The sequence below is a fragment of the Manacus candei genome, unplaced genomic scaffold (assembly GCF_025592945.1).
Source record: "Manacus candei isolate 608988 ecotype Guabito, Panama unplaced genomic scaffold, ASM2559294v1 h1tg000189l, whole genome shotgun sequence".
Taxonomy (NCBI): domain Eukaryota; kingdom Metazoa; phylum Chordata; class Aves; order Passeriformes; family Pipridae; genus Manacus; species Manacus candei.
Genome location: NW_026138237.1, coordinates 631,119 through 653,623, shown reverse-complemented (window position 1 = coordinate 653,623; position 22,505 = coordinate 631,119). Strand labels below are relative to the sequence as shown.

At 52.2% G+C, this 22,505-nt stretch overlaps 2 protein-coding genes across 8 annotated transcripts in view; one reads left to right on the top strand and one right to left on the bottom strand.

The window, feature by feature from the left end:
- POLE (DNA polymerase epsilon, catalytic subunit) overlaps positions 1-5,287 on the bottom strand; it is a 31,527-nt gene extending 26,240 nt beyond the window's left edge. For all 3 annotated transcript variants that reach the window (XM_051774129.1, XM_051774130.1, XM_051774131.1), the window contains exons 1-11: positions 4,965-5,287; positions 4,425-4,505; positions 4,300-4,344; positions 4,061-4,153; positions 3,414-3,568; positions 2,646-2,787; positions 2,275-2,355; positions 1,925-2,032; positions 1,406-1,516; positions 1,047-1,132; positions 207-326 (exon numbers count right to left, since the gene is read on the bottom strand). In XM_051774129.1, the coding sequence (XP_051630089.1) occupies positions 207-326; positions 1,047-1,132; positions 1,406-1,516; positions 1,925-2,032; positions 2,275-2,355; positions 2,646-2,787; positions 3,414-3,568; positions 4,061-4,153; positions 4,300-4,344; positions 4,425-4,505; positions 4,965-5,195 (1,253 nt within the window). In that variant the 5' untranslated portion in view covers positions 5,196-5,287. The remainder of the gene's footprint in view (positions 1-206; positions 327-1,046; positions 1,133-1,405; positions 1,517-1,924; positions 2,033-2,274; positions 2,356-2,645; positions 2,788-3,413; positions 3,569-4,060; positions 4,154-4,299; positions 4,345-4,424; positions 4,506-4,964) is intronic.
- Positions 5,288-5,477: 190 nt separating this feature from the next.
- The window catches only part of AIFM3 (apoptosis inducing factor mitochondria associated 3), a 50,379-nt gene continuing 33,351 nt past the window's right edge, over positions 5,478-22,505 (top strand). For 2 of the 5 annotated variants that reach the window (XM_051774159.1, XM_051774157.1), the window contains exons 1-2: positions 14,322-14,654; positions 18,145-18,295. In XM_051774159.1, coding sequence (XP_051630119.1) covers positions 18,265-18,295 — 31 coding nt within the window. In that variant the 5' untranslated portion in view covers positions 14,322-14,654; positions 18,145-18,264. Of the gene's footprint in view, positions 5,536-9,467; positions 9,502-14,321; positions 14,655-18,144; positions 18,296-22,505 lie in introns of those variants that run through there. The other 3 variants (XM_051774158.1, XM_051774156.1, XM_051774155.1) reach the window with 2 other exon arrangements.

Sequence of the window (22,505 nt, the reverse complement as noted above, 5' to 3'; positions counted from 1 at the left end):
GCCCTTCAGGGGAAGACTCGGCAGCTCCTGTGTGAGGCAGCGTGCCAAGGGGAAGAAGACATCACAGAAATGGATTATCACAAAAAAGGTTCACAAAAGCTTCCAACAGACAGAATGAGAACAGTATTCAAATACAACCATAAGTATTTTATATAAACCCAAGAGATAAAGACGCAGCTATATTGTACAGTGGCAGCATTCAGTACCTCAGACAGTCCATGTGGATGCACTGGGATGCCTTGTACTCTCCCTGGCTGTCCTTCTGAAACCCGATTTCCTGATACATATTCATTCCATGAACTGCTGCTCTTGCTTCCACAAAGGGCCTGGGGAAAGAGGCAGAGTGAAGAAAAGGAGCAGAACAGCCATTTTCCTGCATCTCCAACAATGGTTCTATAACCACTTTGTTACAAACGGCCTAAAGAATTTTTCTTGTGATTTATCTGTGTATCTTGCCATGGGGAAAACTTCCTGCAGGACATGGGGACACATCATCCCTGGAAGTGTCCAAGGCCAGACTGGACAGGGCTTAGAGTAAACTGGTCTAGTGGATGGTGTTTCTGCTCAGGGCAGCAGGGTTGGAACTAGATGATCTTTAAGGTCCCTTCCAACCCAAACTAGTCTGTGGCTCTATAACAGAATTGCAGTGTGACCCAAGAGGCAAAGCTGCTTGCTCATATCCTGCTCCTGGAGGTGGAGGCATGTGGTTCCTCTCCCCTGCTTCCCAAGGCTTACCTGCACCCCTCTCCCAGTATCCTCCAGGTCTCTTTTGACCCTCTTCCTGCTCTCCCATGACTGGGCTCATCCACACACCAACAATCCCACATTGCCAAGGGTTTAAAGCAGCTCAGGCAGATGGATGGGACTCTTCATAAAGTCCTACTGCCAAGCAACGGATTGGTGAGGATTTGGTGAGGTGCACAAAGTGGCCATTCCACATGGATTCCCCACTGTCTGAGCTATGGAAGGATGTCGAGGATGGAACCTGACCCTGCTCTCCAGCTCAGGTGACACCTTGTCAGCTTAGTTGTCATTCCTGGTCTTACCAGTCAAAGAAGTCTCCGTTGTATGTGACGATGATGGTGGGTTTGGTCTCCTGGACATGTTCAAACCACCTCTGGATTAAATGAGCCTGGGACGAAACAGAAAAGATATGTATTTTAAGGAACTTCATCTCCTCCATGGAGAGGTGGTTGATACCATACAGTTTACTCCACCCTTCCCCTCTCCTCTGCACCTAGCCCAAACTTGACCATTCTTACTTTTATTCCCCAAGACTTGAAAGCATGGCCAGCCCTACCAGACTCACTGCATTTCTCAGTGAGGCAGTCTACCAGGGAATGAGCTCTCTTTGGCCAACAAGAACCCCAGGCAGGTAAAACTCTACTGAGCGGAACTGACTTACCTCATCTGGTTCATTAAAGACACAAAATGGACCCTCATACTCTGGCTTGGGAGTAAACTCAAAGTCTTCAATGTCCTCTGAGACAATCTCCCTGTTTGTGATCAGGTAGCCCTGAGAAGGTGACAAGGAGGCAGTGAGGAGGACTGGGCTCACAGGCAACCCAAAAATGCTGTCCAAACAATGGGACATTTTCCTTTCGAAAACCAGAGCTTCTGTCAAGGGGGAACAATTGTTTCGGAGTCATCCATTGGCCATCAGAAAGGGAGACCACGAAGAGGCAACATGGGACAACAGCTTTACTTCTCTCCCTCAGAGAAACACTAGTAACCTGAGCTGGGTGTCACAAAACTCAGGATCATGTGCATCACCCAGATTTTAATTCCATTTCCAGAGCCTCACCATGCAGCTGGCAGCATGGCAAGCCTGGAGCCACTAGGGCTGAAGGGAAATGCTGGGCTGTTGCCTGATTTCGCTGCTGGAGCCTGAAACCACCTGAGGAAACCACCCTGCTAGCCTTACCTGCCCATCAATCATATACGAGATCATCATGATCTGGTCCGTCTCTGCGTCAGGAAACTTCAAAGGGAGTTTGGTTGTTTCAATGTCAAAGGCAAGAACAACAGGATCCTGGGCAGAACCAAATTCATTAGAAAATATTCCAGAGCTGACTTGAAGTTAAAGCCCAGTGCAAGTGAACCAGAACCTCCCCTCTAATCATTTTAGTGCTTTATCAACCCAAAAATCATTACCCGAGCCTGGAAACACAGCTTTCCCCCTGCCACCATTGTGTGACAGCAGCAGCATGTCAGAAACCAGTCCCTTGGGTGGACATACCTGGACAGAAGGACCCCTGCCCACCCAGTGCTCACCGGCCGCTCCACGAGGTCATCTCGGCGGGTGATTTCAGGGGGGTAGGTGTTGCCCCGGTATCGCACGTTGTACCAGTGAGCCTGTGGAGACAGGAGGGCAGGCAGTGCCTTACTAGGAGGCCAGATCCCTGTGGCACTCTGTTCAGCTGCTGGGGACAGAACTGCAGGAATCACATGCAGCCCAGAAGAAAGGCTCAAACTGTGGCTATGCATCAATCAATTATCTTTTCTGTGTGTCATTAACTAAGAAGAAACCCAGCAGCACAGGACTAGGCTCTACACATGGAATCATCATTACAGATACCTTTGTGAAGGTCTTGGAGAGAAAAAAAACTTTCTGTGCTTCAGGAGCAAAGCTCTTCCCTACTCACCACATGGATCTTCAGGTCGATGGAGAGGCGAATGTGGTAGGGCACGTCGTACTCTCGCATATCCACAATGTTGTCCATTTGGTTGGCAATTTTTCTAGAGGCTCCTTCCTCATCCATGCTTAGACTGCCTCCACTCAGAGCGCTGCAAGAGCAGAGGGAAGCAGCTGCCTTACTAGAGGGCCTGTCTCCCAGGGACAGCCACTGTCACTGGTGACACCAGCAGCAGGAGTCAGGGATAGGAGAGAAACAGAAAATGCTGGATTTTTTCCCTTTTAGTTACAACTAGAAATAAGGTTGCCCAGTGCCTTTCAGGATCCTTTCACAGGGAACAAGCAAACTATTTGAGGTACAGGCATAGATACCACCACATGCCATGCTATGCCATGCTATCCCAGAGGTAGCCTTTGGGATGTGCAGCATGAAGCTGGAAGATCCAACCTGGAGATGGGTGGCAAAGAGGCACAGCCAGGGCCAGACCCAGGCAGGACAACACCTCTGAGGAAAGCTGGGAAATAATCAAGGGAGTCTAATTATTAAGCGGGTGGTGAGGCCCTGGCAACGGTTGCCCAGAGAAACTGTGGCTGCCCCATCCCTGGAAGTATTTAAGACCAGTTTGGATGGGGCTTGGAGCAACCTGGGATAATGGAAGGTGTCCCTGCTCATTGCAAGTGGATTGGACTAGATGGCCTTTAAAGATCCCATTCCATGATTCTATGAATTATTAACATGAGGGACTGACTGACTGACTTCCCTACAGGGAGCTCCCACCTCGACAACATGGCCGTGTAAACGTCGCTCGCCTGGTCCCGCTCCCTGTTTTTCCTCACTGCAGGAGAAATCTCCTTCCGCACCTTCACCAGGTCCTCCACCGTGTTGAAGGATAGCTTGATGTAGTTCCTCTTCAGGCCCACCAAGTGGTTTGGCTGCGAAGCAGCAAGAGAATGGCAGTTCAGGGAGGGGAACCGTGACAAATGAGGGAAGGCCAACGAGACTAATGCAGGTGGAAGAACTGGCCAAAAAAAGAGTAAAGCACCAAGAAGAGACTGGTGGGCATGTCAAGAGCAGCAGAGCAAGGGCCCAGCCAGTCCCGCTGATACAGGCATCTGAGAGTGAGATGGGAAGAAGGAAGAGTGGATCAAGCAGGCATCCCCCTCCCACACTATCCTTCTTCCTCCAACCACTTTAATTCCTACAAGTAATGTGCTGAACACACCGTGAAACAGCTGATATGCTTCAGAAACATAATCACTGATAAGCAATTAGCCATAACAAACACATTTCTGAGACACCACAGCAGCACCAGGAGACTGAAGTCAAGCATGCTGCTTTCCTTCTTTACTCATCCCTTCCTACATCACTAGAGCTGTGCAAGGTCCAAAAAACCCCACTGATTAAGAGCACAGAGAGATACAGACCAAGTCCAAGTCCTCTTTGGGGACAGTCTCCAGTTTTGCAATCTTCCCTTGGAACTTCTTGGAGAGGAAGGAGGACACTTCCCGCTCGCAGCCCTGTCAAGAAACCCTGGGGCTGAGCAGTGTGTCTCTGTCTCTTGGGAGGAGACCATCCCAAGGCAGGCTGCCCAGGAGGTCTCGAGCTCCCCAGGATGCTGTCTTCTTCCCTGGGGACCTCATCTCTGCCAGGGTCCCCTCCTCACCTTCTGAGTGGCAATGTAGAAATAAGGCTTATAGGGCAGGGCCACCTAGGAGAGAGTAGATGGCTGATGGCGGCAGGTTCCCTACTGGGACCCCACACTCCAACCCTCCCCACCCGTGGACCCACCTTGAAGCGGCTCCCGTCCTCCTGGATGAAGTAGTAATCCACCGCACTCACGGACCGCCGGTCCTCATCCAGCACCTCCGTCTGCCCACAGGCACCAAGACCCAACGAGTCTCCATGAGACTCGCCCGAGACGCCACTACGGGACCCTCCCACCGTGGAGCCTCCCTCCTGGTAGGGCCAGGGAACCATGGGAGGGCCAGTATAGCCATGGAAACCCCTCCCGCCGTGTAGGGCTGGGGTCTCCTGTGGGAACCTGCTCTCCCGGTCCGACCGGGGGTCTCCCGGGAGACTGTCTCCCCCACGCCCTATGTGGGGTATCTCCGCGGGACACCTCCCCATACCACGGGCCGTATCGGTGCCCTCCCCATGGGACCCCTGTCCCCCAGCCGCACCGGTGGTATCTCCGTGGGACCCCCATTCTTGGTACGCCTAGGGTCTCTCTGTGGGAAATCCCTCCCTAGGCCCTACCGGGGGTCTTCCCACAGGACCCCCCCATTCCCCATCTGCTGCCTGCTCGCCCCCCGCCCTGCCGGCCCGTACCGGGTGCATGTTGATGAGCCAGCCAGTCCGCTCGCCGGGCTCCGCGGGCCGCTCGAAGCCGAACAGCGCGTCTAGCCGGTCCGTGTGCTGCGCCCGCTCCAGGCGCTTGATCGCGGACAGCGCGGGGGCATCGTCCCGACCGGACCCCGTGCCATCCGCCGGCTCCTGGGGCCTGCCCGCCCGCCGCCCCCACTGCGCTGCCGCGGGCTCGCCGCCTCCGCGGAACCCCATCGCGAGCGGAGCCAGGAAAGGGTTTCCCGCGCTGCGCCGCGATCCCGCCAGAGCGAAAGCCCCGCCCTGCGGCCAGAGCACCAATCAGAACGAGGCCCCGCCTCCCCGCGGACAAATCCCACCAATGGCGGGGGGCTCCTGTCCACGCCCCGCCCCCGTCACAACTCCGGGAGGGGGGAGCGCTCCGCGGCCGCTTCCGGCTGCAGGTTTCCTGGAGAACGGGAACGGGAGAGAGAGGTCCACCCAGCGGCACTCCCCGTCCGGCCGCTGGAGCCGGGTCCTGCCCGGGCCGAGGACATGGCTGCTGCTTTCCCCGCTGGGGACTCAGACAGCATCGAAGGTGAGCACAGGTCCCAGAGAAACGCGCGGGGGCACGGACGCAGGACACAGACACAGGACTCACAGGCGCAGGACACACAGACGGCCTCCTGCAACGCGCTGCTGTCATCAGCATCCTGCACAGGAGCCTCATCACAGCCCAGCCCCTTCCCCTCCTCCTCTAGGCTGGCAGAGACGGGAGAGACACCCGGGGTTCACAAGCACACACACACTCTTGGGCCCCCCAAGCACCCACATGAGCCCAGTGTCCCCCCAGCAGTCCTGCCTGGACCCCGGCCCTCAGCCCCAGCCCACAGGCCTTGCCTCACCAGCTAGCCCAGCTGGAATTTTGCTGGTGAGTGCACAGACACACACGCCCCCACCCATGGTTGCAAAGGATACTCTCTAACCCACCAGACACACAGGCAGTGACACAGTTCAGCTCCAGCTGCACAGAGCCCCTCATTCCCTCACACTGCTCTCCTGCCCCCAGTAGCTAGTTTTAGGGACACCATTCTCACACCATGGCTGGAAGTTAAAGACCCTTCAGTCATGCCAGTGGCTGCACTGGGACCCCACTCTCTCCAGCAGGTGACCCCAAATCCCCTGGTGCACACACAGGCCCCATCACTAGCTGGCACTGGGTCCTTGAAGCACACACCCGGGTCAGAGTGGCATGACACAAAGAAATAGTCAATAAAACATTTAATAAGAAATATAAAAGTTCTGTGGTGACCATGGACAGGGCTTGCCCAAACTGGCACAGGTTTATGCCCCCTGTTTTATTCCTCTTCGTTCCCCTTCTCATCCCTGTGGGTCCATTCCCCCACTCCTCCCTGTGTCCGAGTCCCCCCAGTTCGCACATTCAGCAGTGGCAAAGCCCAGGCTGATCCTCCTGGGTGGGCCAGCCTCACTGGGGTTTCTGGGTAGCCCATGGATTAGTGTGTCCCCTTCACTGCCTCCTTTGTCACTTGCTGGTCAGCTCTGTGTCCTTGTCATGAAATGAGTGATGCACCACTCCACCTGTGTTCTCATCCTCCTTTTAATAATACATCCTGGTTGCACTGAAGATCCTCAGCCATAAGGAGCAGAGACATACTCATAGCCTGATTCCACAGTGCTGTGGTTTAGCGATGGTATTCCCCAATTTAGTGTTCCCACTGAAATACTCCAAACAAAGCGCCCTTCGCTCACTCCCACCCCTCCTTCATCCTCCCCCCTGCAGTGGGATGGAGAGGTGAACTGGAGGCACAAAAGGTAAAGCTCACGGGTAGGCATAAGAAAAATGTGCTGGAAATAGCAATGAAATGCTAAACAAACTGTAATAGCAGCAATATTAATAACAGAGTGTACAAGAGAGGTGAACGATTCACACGCAAGTGCTCGATGTGCAGAACTCGACATTACCCCAACTAATCACTTCATTACTGCCTGACCAGAAGGGACACCCACCTCCCTCCACCCTTTCCTCTCCCCCTGCCACCCCCCATCGTATGATGTGAGGTGGTACAGAGTAAGACAGAGGCCTCGTCCCAACCCACAAATCCATGGAGCATGTGGTGGAGACTGTGTCACTCAGCACTCCCCAGAGGCTCCTTTGAGCTTCAGAAGTTGCTATCTCTGCTTAGGAAAGTCTGAATTTCGCCTGAGCTTGACCCAAAAAAATCTCTGTAGATCCTGGACACCACAGCAGACTGTCCTGCCCTGACTGGTGTGTCCAGCAGCAGGAGATTGGGATCAATGAAAGCATTTTCATGGTCCGAAAAGGAACTGACTTTGTGGCGGTGAAGAATGGAATTTAAAAATATCCTGCTGCCTTTCTTCTGAATGTAGAGTGGCTGCTGTTGAGTCAGACTTTCCCTGAAGATGCAGGGACCTGTTTCTCTTTGCCATTTTTCATGGTTCTGCCACCTGGCTGCTGTGGGGGTCAGGTTACTTGTTTGCTCCTTGAGTGAATGTTCGTCATTTTGGGTTTACTAGGCTGGAGGGAAATGAGGGCAAGTTTTGATGATGGGTTCGCCTCAACGTCTGTGTCTTACTGTGGCTTGTGCACGAGAACAAGCCTTTGTAGGCAGCTCTGTAGCAGCAGACGCTCCCTCAGGGGAGCAAACAGGTCTGAGGCATCAGCCCTGGATTGCAAACCAAGGTCTCTTGTTCCAGCAGCTTCTCACCAGATGTGACAGTGGTTGTCCATGGCTGGCATCTGAATCAGCCAAGCAGGGCAGGGCTGAGACTGGGTGGTTCAGAGGGCTTATTGCTGCTATGCACTGTGGATTTGGCATTGAAAGGTCGGGATTTAGGTGCTGGTAAACGTGACTGCCCTTCAGTAGCAGAGGAAATCACAGAATCCCAGAATGGTTTGGTTTGGAAGGGACCTTAAAGATCAATTCATTCTACCCTCTTGCCATGGGCAGGGACACCTTCCACTATCCCAGTGCTGCTGTAGGCACAAACTACCCAGCAGCTCTGTTGGGTTTATGGGGAAGGGAGGACTGCCAGCCATTCATCCCTCTGGGTCCCTGCCCAGTCACCCCACTGCAGATAGAGCTGCATCTCCCACCATTCCCAGGGCAGCAAAGCCCCACACAGTGCTGCTGGTGTCTCATTGTCCCCCTGTAGTGAGATGCTCAGCCCCACAAGGTACACTTGTAGTGCCAGCTGAGCATAGAGTCACAGGCTGGTTTGGCTTGGAAGGGACCTTAAAGCTCATCTGTTCCACCCCCTGCCATGGGCAGGGACACCTTCCACTAGAACAGGTTGCTCCAAGCCCTGTGCAACCTGGCCTTGAACACTTCTAGGAATGGGACAGCCACAGCTTCTCTGGGCAACCTGTGCCAGGGCCTCACCAGCCAAGAATTTCTTGCCAGTATCCAATCTAAATCTACCCTCCTTCAGCTTAGAGCATGGCCACCCGTGGCTTGCTGTCATGATAATTCCCTGCAAAGCCATTTACTGTCTCCTTCCAAGGCTCAATCCTTGCTGTTTGCTTGGCAGCTGCATAGAAGCAGTTTTCCACACCACAGGTCAAAAGTCCTGCATGCCATGTAGGGAAATGGAGGTGATGGGTCTGCTAGGGGTCCCTGCACCCTGTGGGATGAGCTCTGCACCATGTCCTAGCCAGACGCAGCACCACATGCAGGATTCCTCCTGCTCGGTGGCCTGCAGACAGTGGACCTGGGATCATTTGTCCTGCCTTAAAATTGAGGCAGCTCCATGAGGACCCACAGTTCTTCTCCCAAGGCTGTGGAGGGATGTGGCTCCCTGGAGCTTCCATGCTGGAATGCTCCATCCATGGGTAGTTTTTTTTAACAGCAGTGAGAACTGCAGCTGAACAGCCCAGTTAAGCCTCTTGTTCCTGCTCCCATTTGGAGCAGGGAACTGAAGTTGGACACTGAAGAGCAGTGAACTGCCCCTGCAAAACCTCAGGGAGTTGTATATATAATCAGGGTGTAAGACAGCAGCGATCTGAGACAAATTATCTGGTGGAGAAAAAAAATTCCTCTGTACCCAGTGTGGTCTCAAAAGTCACTGAGTGAAAATAAAGGACAGATTTGGGGCATGTGAGACGAAAAGGCTCAGGGAGATGCTGACACTGCCAGACGTGATGGGCAGGGAAAGAGTTTTCTGGGAGAACAGAAACGTGCCAGGGGGAGGGTGGGGGCGTAGATCTCCGAGGGGGGAGCAGAGAAGTGTGTATCCTTAAGGAAAATGTAAACCAAGTGACACCTGGGAAGGGCTGGGACGGGGTATTTCAGGAGGGCAGGAATAGCCCCGGCAGCGGCGACCCCGCGGGACCCAGCAGAGCCGAACTGTCCCGGAGTGCCCGAGGCCAGCGGGCACCCCGCGCCACGCGCGTCCCGGGAACGGGCAGGGCCGGCGGGGACCTCCCGCTCCGCTCCCGCGGCGGGGGCGTGTCTCCCCCCGCCCCGCCCCGCCCCGGCACCGGCCGCGCTCCGCCCGCCGCGCCGGCACAGCGGCGGCTGCCCAGGTAAGTGCGGGGGTGGCGGAGACCCGTTCCAGGGAAGATGTGAGGGGAGTGGGGTTCCCGGTGCAAGACCGCTGCCCAGGACCTCACTGCATCTCCGGCCGGAGGGAGTGGGCAGTAGGGGCCGCCGCCGCTCCCTCAGGAGCGGGGGTGCCGGGGGTACCGAGCGCGGCGGGCCCGGGGGCTCCTCTGCAGCCGGAGCTGCCGGCGGAGCCAGGGGGAGGCGGTGCGGAAGCGTCGCGTGTCCGCAACTTTCCTGAGATGCAGCAACTGCCCAGAAAGTCAAAGCAGTGAAAAAAATGGGTCGCGGGGGAAAACCGGGTTTGGGTCCTTGTGTTGCGTGTCGTGTCCCTCCACCAGTGTGTTCTCCAAGTTTGTTTGTCCCTGTTTCAGGGAACAGTGATCCCACCCGGACAAAGGGGAATGGCTTTAAGCTGAAGGAGGGTAGATTAGATATTAGGAAAACATTCTCTCCTGTGAGGGTCGTCAGGCACTGGCACAAGTTGTCTAGAGAAGCTGTGGCTGCCCCATCCCTGGAAGTGTTCAAGGCCAGGTTGGACGGGGCTTGGAGCAACCTGGTCTAGTGGAAGGTGTCCCTGCCCATGGCAGGGGAGTGGAATGAGATGAGCTTTAAGGTCCCTTCTAAGCCAAGCCATTCCATGATCTTTGTGTGTCCCTGTCCAGCAGGACATTCTATGATTCTGTGAACTGCAAGATCTCCTTTGAGAGGGGACATCCACCTCTGATTGCGGTGGATGGAAGCTGGACTGTGATGCTCTGCTGTAGCTGTTAGTCTCGGAAAACATTGCTGGATAAACTCCTTCTGCCCTGCTCCAGCTCCTGTGGGGAACACGGATTGCTCTTGTGCAAGGGGGACCTGGCAGGGACAGCACGGCAGGGACTCGGCTGCCTGTAGTGCAGTAATTGAGAATTAGAACTCTCTCGTGTTGTGAAATGATTTTTTGCATCGTGCACTCTGCGCCTGGGGAGAATTTCCAGCATTTGTGCTATTTATTAGCAAACCTTTGCGATCTGAACCAAATCTCATGATTAATGATTTTCAGTCCAGCTCACAGAGAAGGTGTGTGGAGTGGTGGCAGTGACAGCGCTGCCAAGTGAGCCTTTAACCTGGAGCGTAAATTGCTGAAGCAGCAGCCAGGAAAACAATCCTGTCTGATTGTGCTCCGACGGGGCGTTCCCACTGCGCTTCTTCAGGAGCCAGCGGGGTACATTAACCGGCAACTTTGTAGCTCTCTGTGCTGCCGCTGACACAAACTCCTGGTGACAAGGTGAAGTGCACAGCGCACGTCACTCCCTGCCCTCATCCCTCCCTGCCGCGGTGAGATGGGGCCATACAGCCCATTGCTGGGGCCGTGAGCTGCTCTCGGCGTTTTGCAGGGTGAGTTTGCTTCTGTTTCTTTGGACCATCCAAAAGAAAATCACCTGGCAAAGCCAAACGCGCTGCTTTCTCCAGGTGGGTGTAAAGCAGGCCCCCACCAGGAAGCATCTGCAGAGATAAGATTTGTCAGGGAGGGCTGTGATGAGAGTGGCTGGGGGCTCCCTGGCAGCCCAGCAGTGGAGGAAGGAGTAGGAGGGGAAGGAGGGCTCTGAGGATGTCAGAGTCATTGTGTGTCAGCATCTAGGGGACCCTGGAGCAGAGGCCAGGTAACAGGATCAGGATGGGCATGGAAATGGCGGGAACCTGGGAGCAGGAGCATTGGGTGGAGGGAAGGGGGAGTTGGCTGAAGGGCTATCAAATGGGAAGAAAGGGGCTGAAGAGCTGGAGAGGTAAAAAGGAGGTTATGGTGCCAGGGAGAGAAAAAGGGGTTTCCTGTGTCCCAGCCCCCTTGAGTTTGGCTCATCCACTGTGTGGGCAGTGGTTGGGCAGCAGTGCATGGCATGTCTGCACAAGCAGTGTGAGTGTGTCCTAGATGCAGCATCCTCGAGGTGGAGAGTCAAGAGGCAGTGACATGAACACAGGGGTGTTCACCCAGTTGAGCACCTCATTCTGGGAACCTGATCTGTGTGAGCACTGGGAGCCACAGCATTGTGGAACTCAATCCTTGGTAGTATGATTCTTGACAGAAGTGTTAACTTTAGGATGGGGACCCGCCTGTTTTCATACCCATATTATTTTAGAAATACAAGTTCTCCCCACCCTAAAAACATCATCCCCTCTCACATTATCTTCTGTGTGACCTAATTCTCTTCCTACTGTCTTCTTTTCATTTGATGGACAAGCCCTATGCATCTCACCAGGGTCAGAGCAGGGCTACTGCATGTTGCCTTGATAACACAGAGTGCACAGCATGGTCCGTGGGGTGGGGGAAGAGCCTTGGGCCCCCCAGTGCTCCAACCATGCCTGGGCTGTGCTCAGAGTTCAGCATCCAGAGGAGAGAGCTGCTTTTTTTGGCAGCAGAGCCTGGCTTGTCCTGGAGACGAGGCAGTTTGATTTTGCTGAGCCAAGACCTTTACAGGAACTAGAGATCCTAAACACTGGGGATCCTCCTCAGGATAATGGGCTGTGGCACCCAGGGTGGTACAGCAGGTGGAGAATGGACCCAGAGTGTGCAGAGGGGGAGGCTGCAGGCAGCTCAGGGTGTCAGCAGGACTTTGTGCCAGTGGTTGCTGTGGTTTTCAGCATTACTGCTTTATGGAGTTGCCCTATAAAGCAGAGATGGAGAAGTGGGGTGTGAGATTGTGCACGGTGGTACTAAGAGTGAAACAAGAGCTGACCTTCAGGAGATGATGGAGAAGGATTGTCTGGGTGCACTCATCAAGGACAGGGGGACACGGAGTCACCACTCTTAAGTCTTTCTAATGCTGCTGCACCAGGCATGGGGGAACCTGGTAAGAGTGGTGGCCCACTGCATAGTTCTGGCAATCACCGTGAGAGTGGAACTAGAGCAAATCCCAAAAAAAGTGAGAGAAACAGGCAGCCCTTGTTGAAAGAGCACAGCAGGAATGTGAGTCTATTGTTTGGTGGTGGGTCAGGGTGAGATTGTAGTGGGGTCTGTGTTTCACTTTGGTTCAAGGGTGTGACCAAAACAGGTCTGCTGCTGGGACTGCTCCATGGCTCCTGCTGTCCCATGTGTTAAAGACAATATTTTGCATGTACAGAGAATTGGCAGAGCTGCAGTGGATGGGGTATGGTTTGAGATCAGGGGTTGTTTTTTCCCCACAGTGGGGACCAGAGTCAGAGCCAGCTCTTCCCTGCAAGCATGGACAGTGACACCAGATGATCTAAGCCTCCAGTTGCCCCCTTCTCTTGTGTTCCTGCTTGGGGAGTGTGGGAACCAGCTTGCAGAGCCAGATCTCAGTGGCTGGAACAGGAACATGGTCCCCTTCGCTCTGCGGAGCAGACAAGCAAGTCTTCCAACAGATGTGGAGATCAGTCCTTATACAGAGCAGGAAAAAAATGTGGACCTTTCAGACACATCCACGAAGGATGTCCCAAGAAGAAAGTGCTGAGCTCTTCAAATGGCTGTAACAGTGCTCTGAGTCCAAAAATTTTCTGCAGGAACTGATAAAGCTTCTGAAGGACAAAGTTATCTGGACAGAAAAGAGGCAAATATTTGTAGACAATAGAACCCAGATGCAGTAAAAAGAAAATGTTATTGTATGCAGGGACAGTTGAAAACCAGCAGCTCCTGTTGAGTGCAGAGCTGTTGGACATCACCTTAGAGGACCTGTGCTACAAGTGACTGAAAACTAGAAAAACAAAGCTGCCATGGGAAAGAGAGGCAGAGAGATCACAGACACAGCTGGAGTCCTGGCCCTACCACAGCAGGGAATCCCTGGCCAGAAATGGCCCCGAGGAGCCCTGGCAAGGGGCTGTGCTCAGAGCTACAGAGGAAGGCAAAAGCCCCTAGGCACCTGTGTCAATCTCCAAGGGAAAAAACTTTTCTGACCTCAAACCGGCTTTGAGCTGTTCCCTGAGCATCTGAGCAAGCCCTGTGCCTGACCCCCTGGAGCTGCCATGGCTTCAGGGGACAACATGACTGCCCAACCTTTCCTCTACTGCAGGCAAGTCAGGGAATCTGAGCATGACGAAATACTCCAGAAGTGATATGCCTGGGAGCAAAGATGTCGTTCCTGGTCCCAGTGGGAAACTCTCCATGCTTCAAAGTGTTGAGGAAGTGAAATCGTTTAACATCTCCTCTTCCCATTTCTAAGGAGTGCTGCATCTCCCAAATGTGGTGTGAATGGGGAGCTCTGGGTTGGTCTCCAGATGCCAAGGATGGATTTTCTTGTTCTTTGCAGACCACTGAATCTTTTCCACTGATACCCATCTGAAAAGATCTGGTACCTTTGAGGACCCTCAGGTGTTAGTGGGTCAAGTCATGAATAGCGGTGAGTCCATTCTCCAAAGCTTTAAACAGCATTAAGGTTTGATCTAAGTGGGTATGTCAACCTGCTTACATCTAGAATTGGATCAGATGACCACCAGAGATCTCTTCTAGCTTAAATTCGTCCATGATCCTGGGCAGAAAGTGCAGAGCGAGAGATGCCACCCTGATGGGAGATGAAGGCCAGCATAGTCATGACCACAACTGCATTGAGGCTGCCATGTTGCCCTTCCTGCATTCAACACTACTGAGAGGTGTCACGCCTCCTTGTTTGGCCCTTTGATCCCATTCTTTTTGGGAAACAGCCATCCCATGGCCCACATTGCCTGCCTCTCCATTGTTTTCTTTAGTCCTCCAATACTGAGAAATTCTTCCTCGACCCATGGGAAGGTCTCCTCCTTATCCTGATGGAATGCCTCCCTTGGGAGGTATCTCTAGCTGACCTCTGCTTTTTGATCCTGGTCTGTGTCCTAGAAGAGACCTTCCTCATCCTCATTTGTGTGGACCTTGGCTTTCCATGAATCTGAAAATTAGAAATCAAGAGAGGAGAAAATCAAGAAATCTGAAAATCAGAAAGAAAGGCTGGCTGAGCACATGATCCTGAGCTCCCTGGGTGACTGGATGTCGGTTGCTGGTGGTGGCAGGTGGGAGCATCCATTGTTATCTGGTTTCCTTGGACTGCTGGTTGTGTTCCTGACCCTTGAGAACCTGAACTGTGTCCCCAGCAGCCCCAGGGCTGGCTTGAATCTGGCCCAAGAGAAGGAGAGGGCAGTGGAGGAGATGTAGCTGTGGGAGGACCCACAGCAGGTAAGTCACAACTGAGGGGACTCCATCAACAATGTCATGAGTGTGTCCATGCTCAGTGCTCCACCAAGGTCTCCAGCTGGAGCTAGCTTGGATTGCAAACTGATGTCTCTGGGGAGATGCCTGTGTCACTGCTTGGGCACAGCTTGGTGCTCAGATCTGTGCCAGATTTCTAGGCAGGCAATGCAGGATTATTCACAGCAACAGGACAGATGCTGACAGATGCTGCAGCTGGATGGGAAGGACCTGAGTGCCAGGTGAGGAAATGATACTGCGGCAATAAACACAAACTGATGTTCAGGGGGAAAATGTTATTTATACCTACAGTGTACTGGTATACTGATATAGTTATATAGTTGCCACATTAGCTCTTGGAAAAGATTTTGGAGTCACAGCTGAGCACTTGATTAAAACAGGAGCCTGGGGCACCGCAGCGAGCAGAAGCACAGTGCTAATAATAGCTCTGCCAGCACTGCACCGCTCAGAAGTGGTGCAGGCTCTGGATCCTGCTCCGAGCACAGACTGTCTGAGCCTGGTGGGAAGTGTGGGCTGGGCTGAGCCATGTGGTCTGTCTGGTCTGATATCCCTGACCCACACTGAAATGTGATGTTGCCATATTTTACATATGTTATTGCCGTGCAGGGGAAGTGTGCAGGGTTGGTAGCACTGGATTGTTTCTCTCTCTTTGTTGGATTATTGTCCCTATTTCTCCTGTTTAGAGCAGGCTGGTGTCCCTGGTTATGTGCTCAGGAAGTGCTCTCTGTGGGTGATGGAATTCTGCAGACAGCCTGGTGCAGGGCTGGTTCCCCATTCACTCTAGTTTTTTTAGGGATGGGGCAGTTTGTTCCTCAGCACTACCACAGTTACCTCTTTGAGAAGATGTTGAAGATGTTCCTGCACAGCTGTGTGGCACAGAGTATCGTTTTGTTCAGGCAACAGATGATGTACTGGTTTACTGGGGCATGGGCACCTTATGCAGGTCAGGCCATCACCCTTCAGGACTTAGCGAGGTTTTACGGGGGATCCTGGGTTCAGCTACAGCGTGTTGTATATAAACTTATTTCCTTCTTCCAATAGAGAGGAGATTTTGACCATGACTCCTGCAGGATCTAGCTCTGGTTCGGTGCCTCTGGATGCCACTAGCAGTGATGTGGCCCTGTTGTGTCCTCTGAATTGGTCAGCAGGGCAGGATGGTGCCTCTGCAACCAGCTGAGTCTCAGTTGATTCTGAAGCATCTCTATGTCCTTGCTGGGACTCAGGCTGGGGGCAGTCAGGTGGCTTCTCCTCTGGTGGCATCATCTGAAATCCTACCACAAACCATTTTGATTTTACTTGGCTAATGCTGGGAGTGGAGAAGACACCTCTGATATCAACCACTTCCCTCTGACCTGCACCGGGAGGTGCAAGTGTCTCAGTGCGTCTGAAGGGCTGGGGGGACCATCAGTGGGGAAACTGGGAGATGTGAAGTGGGCCTGAGGGAGTGACTGCAGATTGCCATCTTTATGGTCCAAACAAAGTAAAGGCATGTCAGATGAATGGCTGACATTCAGGAACTCTGACATGCCCCCAAGTCCCTGTTAAAACCAGCCAGACCAGCTGGAAACCAGTCCTGCATCAGCATTTCTGGAGGGGTTGGAGAAGTTGGAGTGATTCTCTGCTGAGGCATCTTTGCAGATGAGCCACCCTTCTGCCATCCATCCTGCTACCTGCCTGGTAGTTGGGGTTCCCTGCTGTGCTCCTCCGTGTGCACAGCATCCCAAGGGAATGCTGGGATGCTGCCAGGGCACTGCCTGCCTTCAGCGTGACCCTGTCTTGCTGCCACAACACCTACTTCTGCTGCAGGAAATTCACTGCAAATTGCTGCTCTGGGTTGGGGTGGAGGGGGGCTGCGTTTGCTCCTGAGGCAACTGTGGCAATATTTCATTATGTGTTTTACACTAAATTATTGTCCTGTATCACTGATAAATCAGAAGCTCGAGGTTTGGTTTGCCTGCTACAAAGCTATTTTCCTTTTCTCCCTGCTGGTTCTGGCAAAGGGCTGTACAGCAGCTACTGCATGTGATGTCTCCACTCTGTTTTTCCCCACTGCTCCCCAGTCTTCCTCTGCATTTGTGCACCTTCTTACGTGGCATTTTTTTTGGCATTTGCTCTTGCACAGACATTGTCATGCTGTTTCCCTGGGATGCTCTTGGAGAAGAGCTCTTGGTTCTTCCCTTCTGCATTTAATGATCCGTCTTTGCACATGAAATTTTTTAGTGGCTCCACACACATTTGATCACTCTTTGTGGGGAATGTTGGGTTGGTTTTGCTGTGTTAATAGTCTGCTCCAGCCTGGTACCCTCAGTGCTCAGTATCAAATAGCATGTGTCTGCTTTGCACCATGTGCAAGGCACCAGGCTCGTGTTCCCCTGTGGCTTGGGTTGCTTATTCAACATGCTCCAGGCTCTGAAGGTGCTTCTGCAACACACTTTGGGCTTGGTGGAGGTGTTGCCATGCATGGCATCCCTCTGGAAACAGAGGGATACATCCTGTTATTTTGAGTTGGTGTTTAAGCAAAGAAGAGAAGGTATAGGGCTTGTTATCTGTCTCCTGGCACTTCTCTAATTCTCATTGTAAAGACCTTGAGGCACTTTGTAAGCTACAGAAAAGCCTACCTTGTCTGTCTTAAAATATAATTTGGCAATGGTTTTTAATTTCCTGCCCAGATCAGAGGGCTTTTGAATAATATATCGCAAACCCATGGTAAATTGGTTCAATTCAGGTAGGAGAGGGTAAAATGAATTAAATATACCATTGTATTGCCACTGTGTTGGGCGAGTCTTTGCTATTTTCAGTCATGCAGTAACTGAGAAGGTTTATCTGAATTCTTTGTACCAAATCTGAGAGCACTCCAAGTCAAAGCTAATAAGAGAAACACAACTTGATTTCAAACATTAAAAAAATTGGTCTTGATAGTATAAAAAAAGGATGTTGATACAAAATGGTCTGATATCAAAAACCCTTTAATTAATTAATTGTTCCAAAGCCAATGGCATTTCTGCAGGAATGAGCATAACTGGAATACCTAATAATAACAGGAAAAAAACAACTGAAATGTATTTATGGTTTAATCATTGTATTTAGGCTGTGACCTGTGTGCTTAGAGTTTTAATTCCCAAAGGCAGGGCTTTGAAAAGTTATTAAAATCTGACCATAAATGATACGAGGGTTTTTGTAATTAACTTTGATGTTTGAATTTATAAACTTCATAACTGAATTTACAAGTGGCTCCCAGCACAGTGACCCAAGCAGCACATTGTCCACTTGTCCCTTGGGTCACTGGAGGTGCATGGGGCTCGGTGCCCCGTGCTATGTGTGCCCACTGTACTGGTGCTGCCCGCTCCTGCCTGCAGCTGTGGGCACAGGCAGCAGCGCTGTCACGAGTTTGCCTTCCCCTCCCTGCTGCACCCACCGTCCCGGCTGGCACTGGCTCTCACAGTACTTTTCTACCCAGGGCACGTGGGATCGACGCCGGAGCCGAGACACGCGAGCTGGCCGTGTACCATGCGAGGATGTGCCCGCGCCCTTGGTGACCTGCCCGCCCCTGGCCCCGCTGCCTATCCCACACGACGCCATGGGAGGATGCTTCTCCAAGCCCAAACCAGGTGACTGCCCTCCAAGGCCGAGGCCCCATCCTGCCGTCCCCGTGGGAGAAGTAGGTCAGCAGTGGACGCTGGCCGGGGGAATGTTAATGCTCGGCTCCCGCAGGGAGGATTACTGGGTTCTTAATCCCTCCAGATTCCTCGGCTCTCTCACTCCCAGGCAGGGAGATGGGGGGGCAGCAGCGCTGCCAGGGGTGGTGGTAGGTGGTGGTAGGGGGGTGGTGGCAGGTGGGAGGGAAATTCACCCTGCAGCACGAGGGGGGCATCTCCGCCCGGTCCCATCTCCTTGTACCTCACCACCCTCCTGCTTCTGCCTTTCTGCTGTACCTGGGGCAGAGCTGCCCCTCTCGTGCCCCAGGGCAGGTTTGTGTGACAGCCATCCCCACACAGACACGTGGGGCTCCAGCACCTTCCTTCTGCTGCAGCTTTGTCACTCACTGGCCAGCCCTTATTTTTTTCCCTGCAGTCCTGGAGCTGCTCTGCTGTTGGGATTTTATTATCTTGGTGAAGCCTGTCCATGTGTACTGCTTCCAGTAGGGAAAGCAGTTGTAGGCACCTGGACATCAAGGATGTCCCCTCCCCTTGCCTGGCATGGTCCCACCGCGGCCGGGCTGGGTGGGCTCCCTGCTTTGTGGTTTGGGGAAGGTGGGTGTATGTGGGAGGGGCAGGGGCTGTGGTGCTGCCTGCCCAGGCAAACTGGCTGATCGAGGGGTGGTGTGGAAGTGTCGATGTTCAGCCTTGTCCTGAGCAGGCTGGGCATGAGCAGGCACCACATGGTCACCCACACTCATCATACCCGGCAGCACCCACATCACCCCAGTGCAGGATCCCAAGGACTGATGCTGGTGCATGGGGGGCATGGCAGTGTTACCAAAGCTGCCATGGAGGAGAGCTCCTAGCTCCCTGTGCCCCAGGGCAAGGGGAATCAGTGGTGCTGTCAGATCAGTTAGCATCCATGTGTAGCCTTTGTGGGTGGACAGATGTCTTTTGGGGACCTTTTCTTGGCAATTTGTCTTCACTGCCTCAGGCAGGGGGGATTTCAGGTTGAAGGACTCAAAAGATCAGAAGAGCAATAGGAGTTGTGAACCACTGAACATCCAAGGAGTGAGGTCCCTGCCTTTGTGTAAGGCATGAGGAGAAAACAAGGGTGATTTTCTGCCCTTGACCTGTACTATGGTTATGTTATGGGTCATCGCCAAGGTAATATGACATTGGACACTGTGACCTGTAAGTTTTCTTCATGAAAATCCTGTTTATATCTTTATATCATCTCACAGTTATAAAACCTGCAAATGCAGAGAGGTAAACAGAGACATTTGAGGATACTGATTGTTCTAGCAAAGGGGTTTTACAGCCATTTCATGTGGGAATTGTACACCGTCGGAGCTGAGTACTGGACTTTACTATTTCTAAGAATCCACCTATTCCCTGTCCAAATAAGAAGCAGGGACAGAATAGAGTTATTTGCTCCATTTCCACATTTGCTCTATTTCCACATGAAGGGAATATTTCAGATGCAACCTGAAGTCAAGGGAATTGATTCAGACACTTTTTTAAGATGTACACAAGGTCTCCATCTCCTTATATCTGCTCCATCTCCTTATGTCCAAGAGAGACCCTTAGTCCCTTGAGCACTCTCAAGATAACCTTGGCATTGCACGAATGTCACTTTTTGAGGAGCAGATGAGTGGTGCAAGAGCTCTGGGGAGTAGAGTCCTGGATCCCTAAAGAGATGTGCTGACTGTACCACTGGCCAGCCCCCAGATCTGGCTGCTGCTGCAGTGCCTGTCCCTGTCCCGATATTTCAGTGTTTAATTAAGAGCTTATGTTCAAGCAATGAAGTAATCTGCTGTTATCTCCAGTGCTGCAGTCCCGTGATGCCAGATCCTCTTCTGAAGGCCCAGTTCTCAATCTCTGTATAATTTTTTCCTGGGGTTTGTCTTGAGTGTGTGATGCATTGAGGATGAGCTGGCAGCCTGTGTGGTATCCCAGCACCCGCTCTTGCAGCACAGCCCGGGCAGGATGATGGGTGACAGAAACCATCACGCACCAGCGCCAGCTCTTGTGAGCTGCGGCAGCACCATCTCTGCGCAGGGTGTGGGAGAGTTGGCTTCAAAACCTATAAATTGTGAGTATACTTCTCCTGCTGGGCTCAGTGCTTGATGGTGGGGCAAAGCAGCTGCTCCACTTCACATGGAATGTCTGGGGGTGGGCTTTGCCCTTGCACAGAGAATGTGTTTAGCAGGAAACATGCTCCATTCCCAGGCATGCTGCATGCTACTAGAGAGGGTACTGTTGCCTGTGTGACCTGAACTTGGCTCTGAAGGTGCCCCCAGCCTTGGCTGGCAAGTCCTACATCCTGGTTTTTGGGAGCGTGGCATTTGCTGACACATCATCTGGAGAAGGAGAGCAGAGCCAGGCACATTTGACATGGTGATTTTGTCACGAGCTGTCATTTTTAATAGAATGATAGAATCACGGAATGATTTGGGCTGGAAGGGACTGTGAAGACCAACTAGTTCTGATCCCCTCCCATGGGCAGGGACACCTTCTACTAGATCAGGTGTCTCCAAGCCCCATCCAGCCTTGCCCTGGAAGGAGGGGAAGAAGTGGTCAATAGAAATGGTTTGGAGTCTCTCTGAGACCACCTGAAGTTGCTCTCATTGGGGTTTATAGTTGAGGCAGAATGGGAGTGCCTGGAGAATGCCTGGAAAGCACAGCTCTGGCAGGGCACAGTGAGCCCCGAAACGTGTCCCATGGTGGTGGATTTACTCTGTGCTGGCTTTGCGAAAATAAACCCTGATGGGGTAAACTGAGATTTCTGGCTGTGCTCACTGTACCTTGCTGCTCCCTCCAGCATCATCCCTTGATGCTTTTTTGGTTTCCACTGCTCCTGGAACTGTTGGCACCATGCAGCCCATACCAGGCTGTTCCCTGCCCTCAGTGCTCCTCTGCCTTGTGCCTCCAGCCCCTGAGCAGCACACTTTGAGGCATCACATGGTTTTGGGGTTGGGGAAGGCACACTCACTGCTCTCCCCTCGTCAGCTCAGCTCCTCCATGCCCCATGACCAGGCATCTTCATCTTACCCAGACTCCCCCAGGTTCAAGTTAGTTCTTGGCGCATGGCAATTCTCTCTTCCCACGTTAACTCAGTATTTTCCTGGTTTCTCTCATTTTAAGTAGTACACTTTCAATGATCTGATACCCATAATTTAAATTTAGCCTCTAGAAGGGCTCTGAGCCATACTGGAAACCCAGTTCTGTGATGAAGAAGTTTTTTAATTACCCTATTTTTTTTAAATAATGTCCATGGCCCTGCACTGCTGCCCAGCTACCTGCCAGCTCCTGCTCTGGGGTCTATGCCAACAATTCTAGCCTCATGTCTCAGGTACCTGCCCAAAAGCAGGCAGAGGCTCTGACTTGTCCCACAGGGCCGTGAATAGTGATGGAGAAGGAATAAGATTACAGAAGATGTAGTGGGGTGTTAAGGACTTACTGCTTGTGTGAATGGCATGAGGCAAAGCACAAGAGCATTGTGGCCACCGTGTGAAAACAACACGTAAGCCAACTGTGATGAATGGGGTTGGGATGCAGTTTCTGAGTGTGTGTGTAGGGTCCCAGCAGTGCTTGACCTAAAGGCTGAAAACCTGGCAGAAAAAAAAATTGAGTAAAAATTTATAGTCTTGTCAAGACTGTATTTTAAACAGTTCTGTGACTTTGGGGAGCTGACTCAGGATTTTTGAAAAGTGAGAGCTGGCAGTGCTGTGATGTATGTGGATGTTATGAGCACCTGCTCAGCTGGTTCCTCTGCTTTTTTCTACATTCTTATAAAATACTTACAGCCCTGGCCTCCTAGTCCCTAATATATATATATATATGTATAATGTGTGCATGTATGTATAGATATATATTAAAAATATACATAAGCACATATGTTTATGTATGGGATATGTTTATATATGTGATGCTGATGGCACAGGGCAAGCCGGCACATCTCTCTCTGTCTCTCTCTCATCTATTTTATCTATACCTATACATATCTATTTATATTTTTATCTATATAATCTATAATTATACTTATGTATCTATATCGATATCCATATCTCTATGTCCCTGAGGAGCTGTCTGCTGTCCAGATTTGTAGTCACATGCCTAAAACTTTCCAAACAGTTTGCTTTAAGGTCCAGACTCTCTTCTAGCAGGATAGGACTGT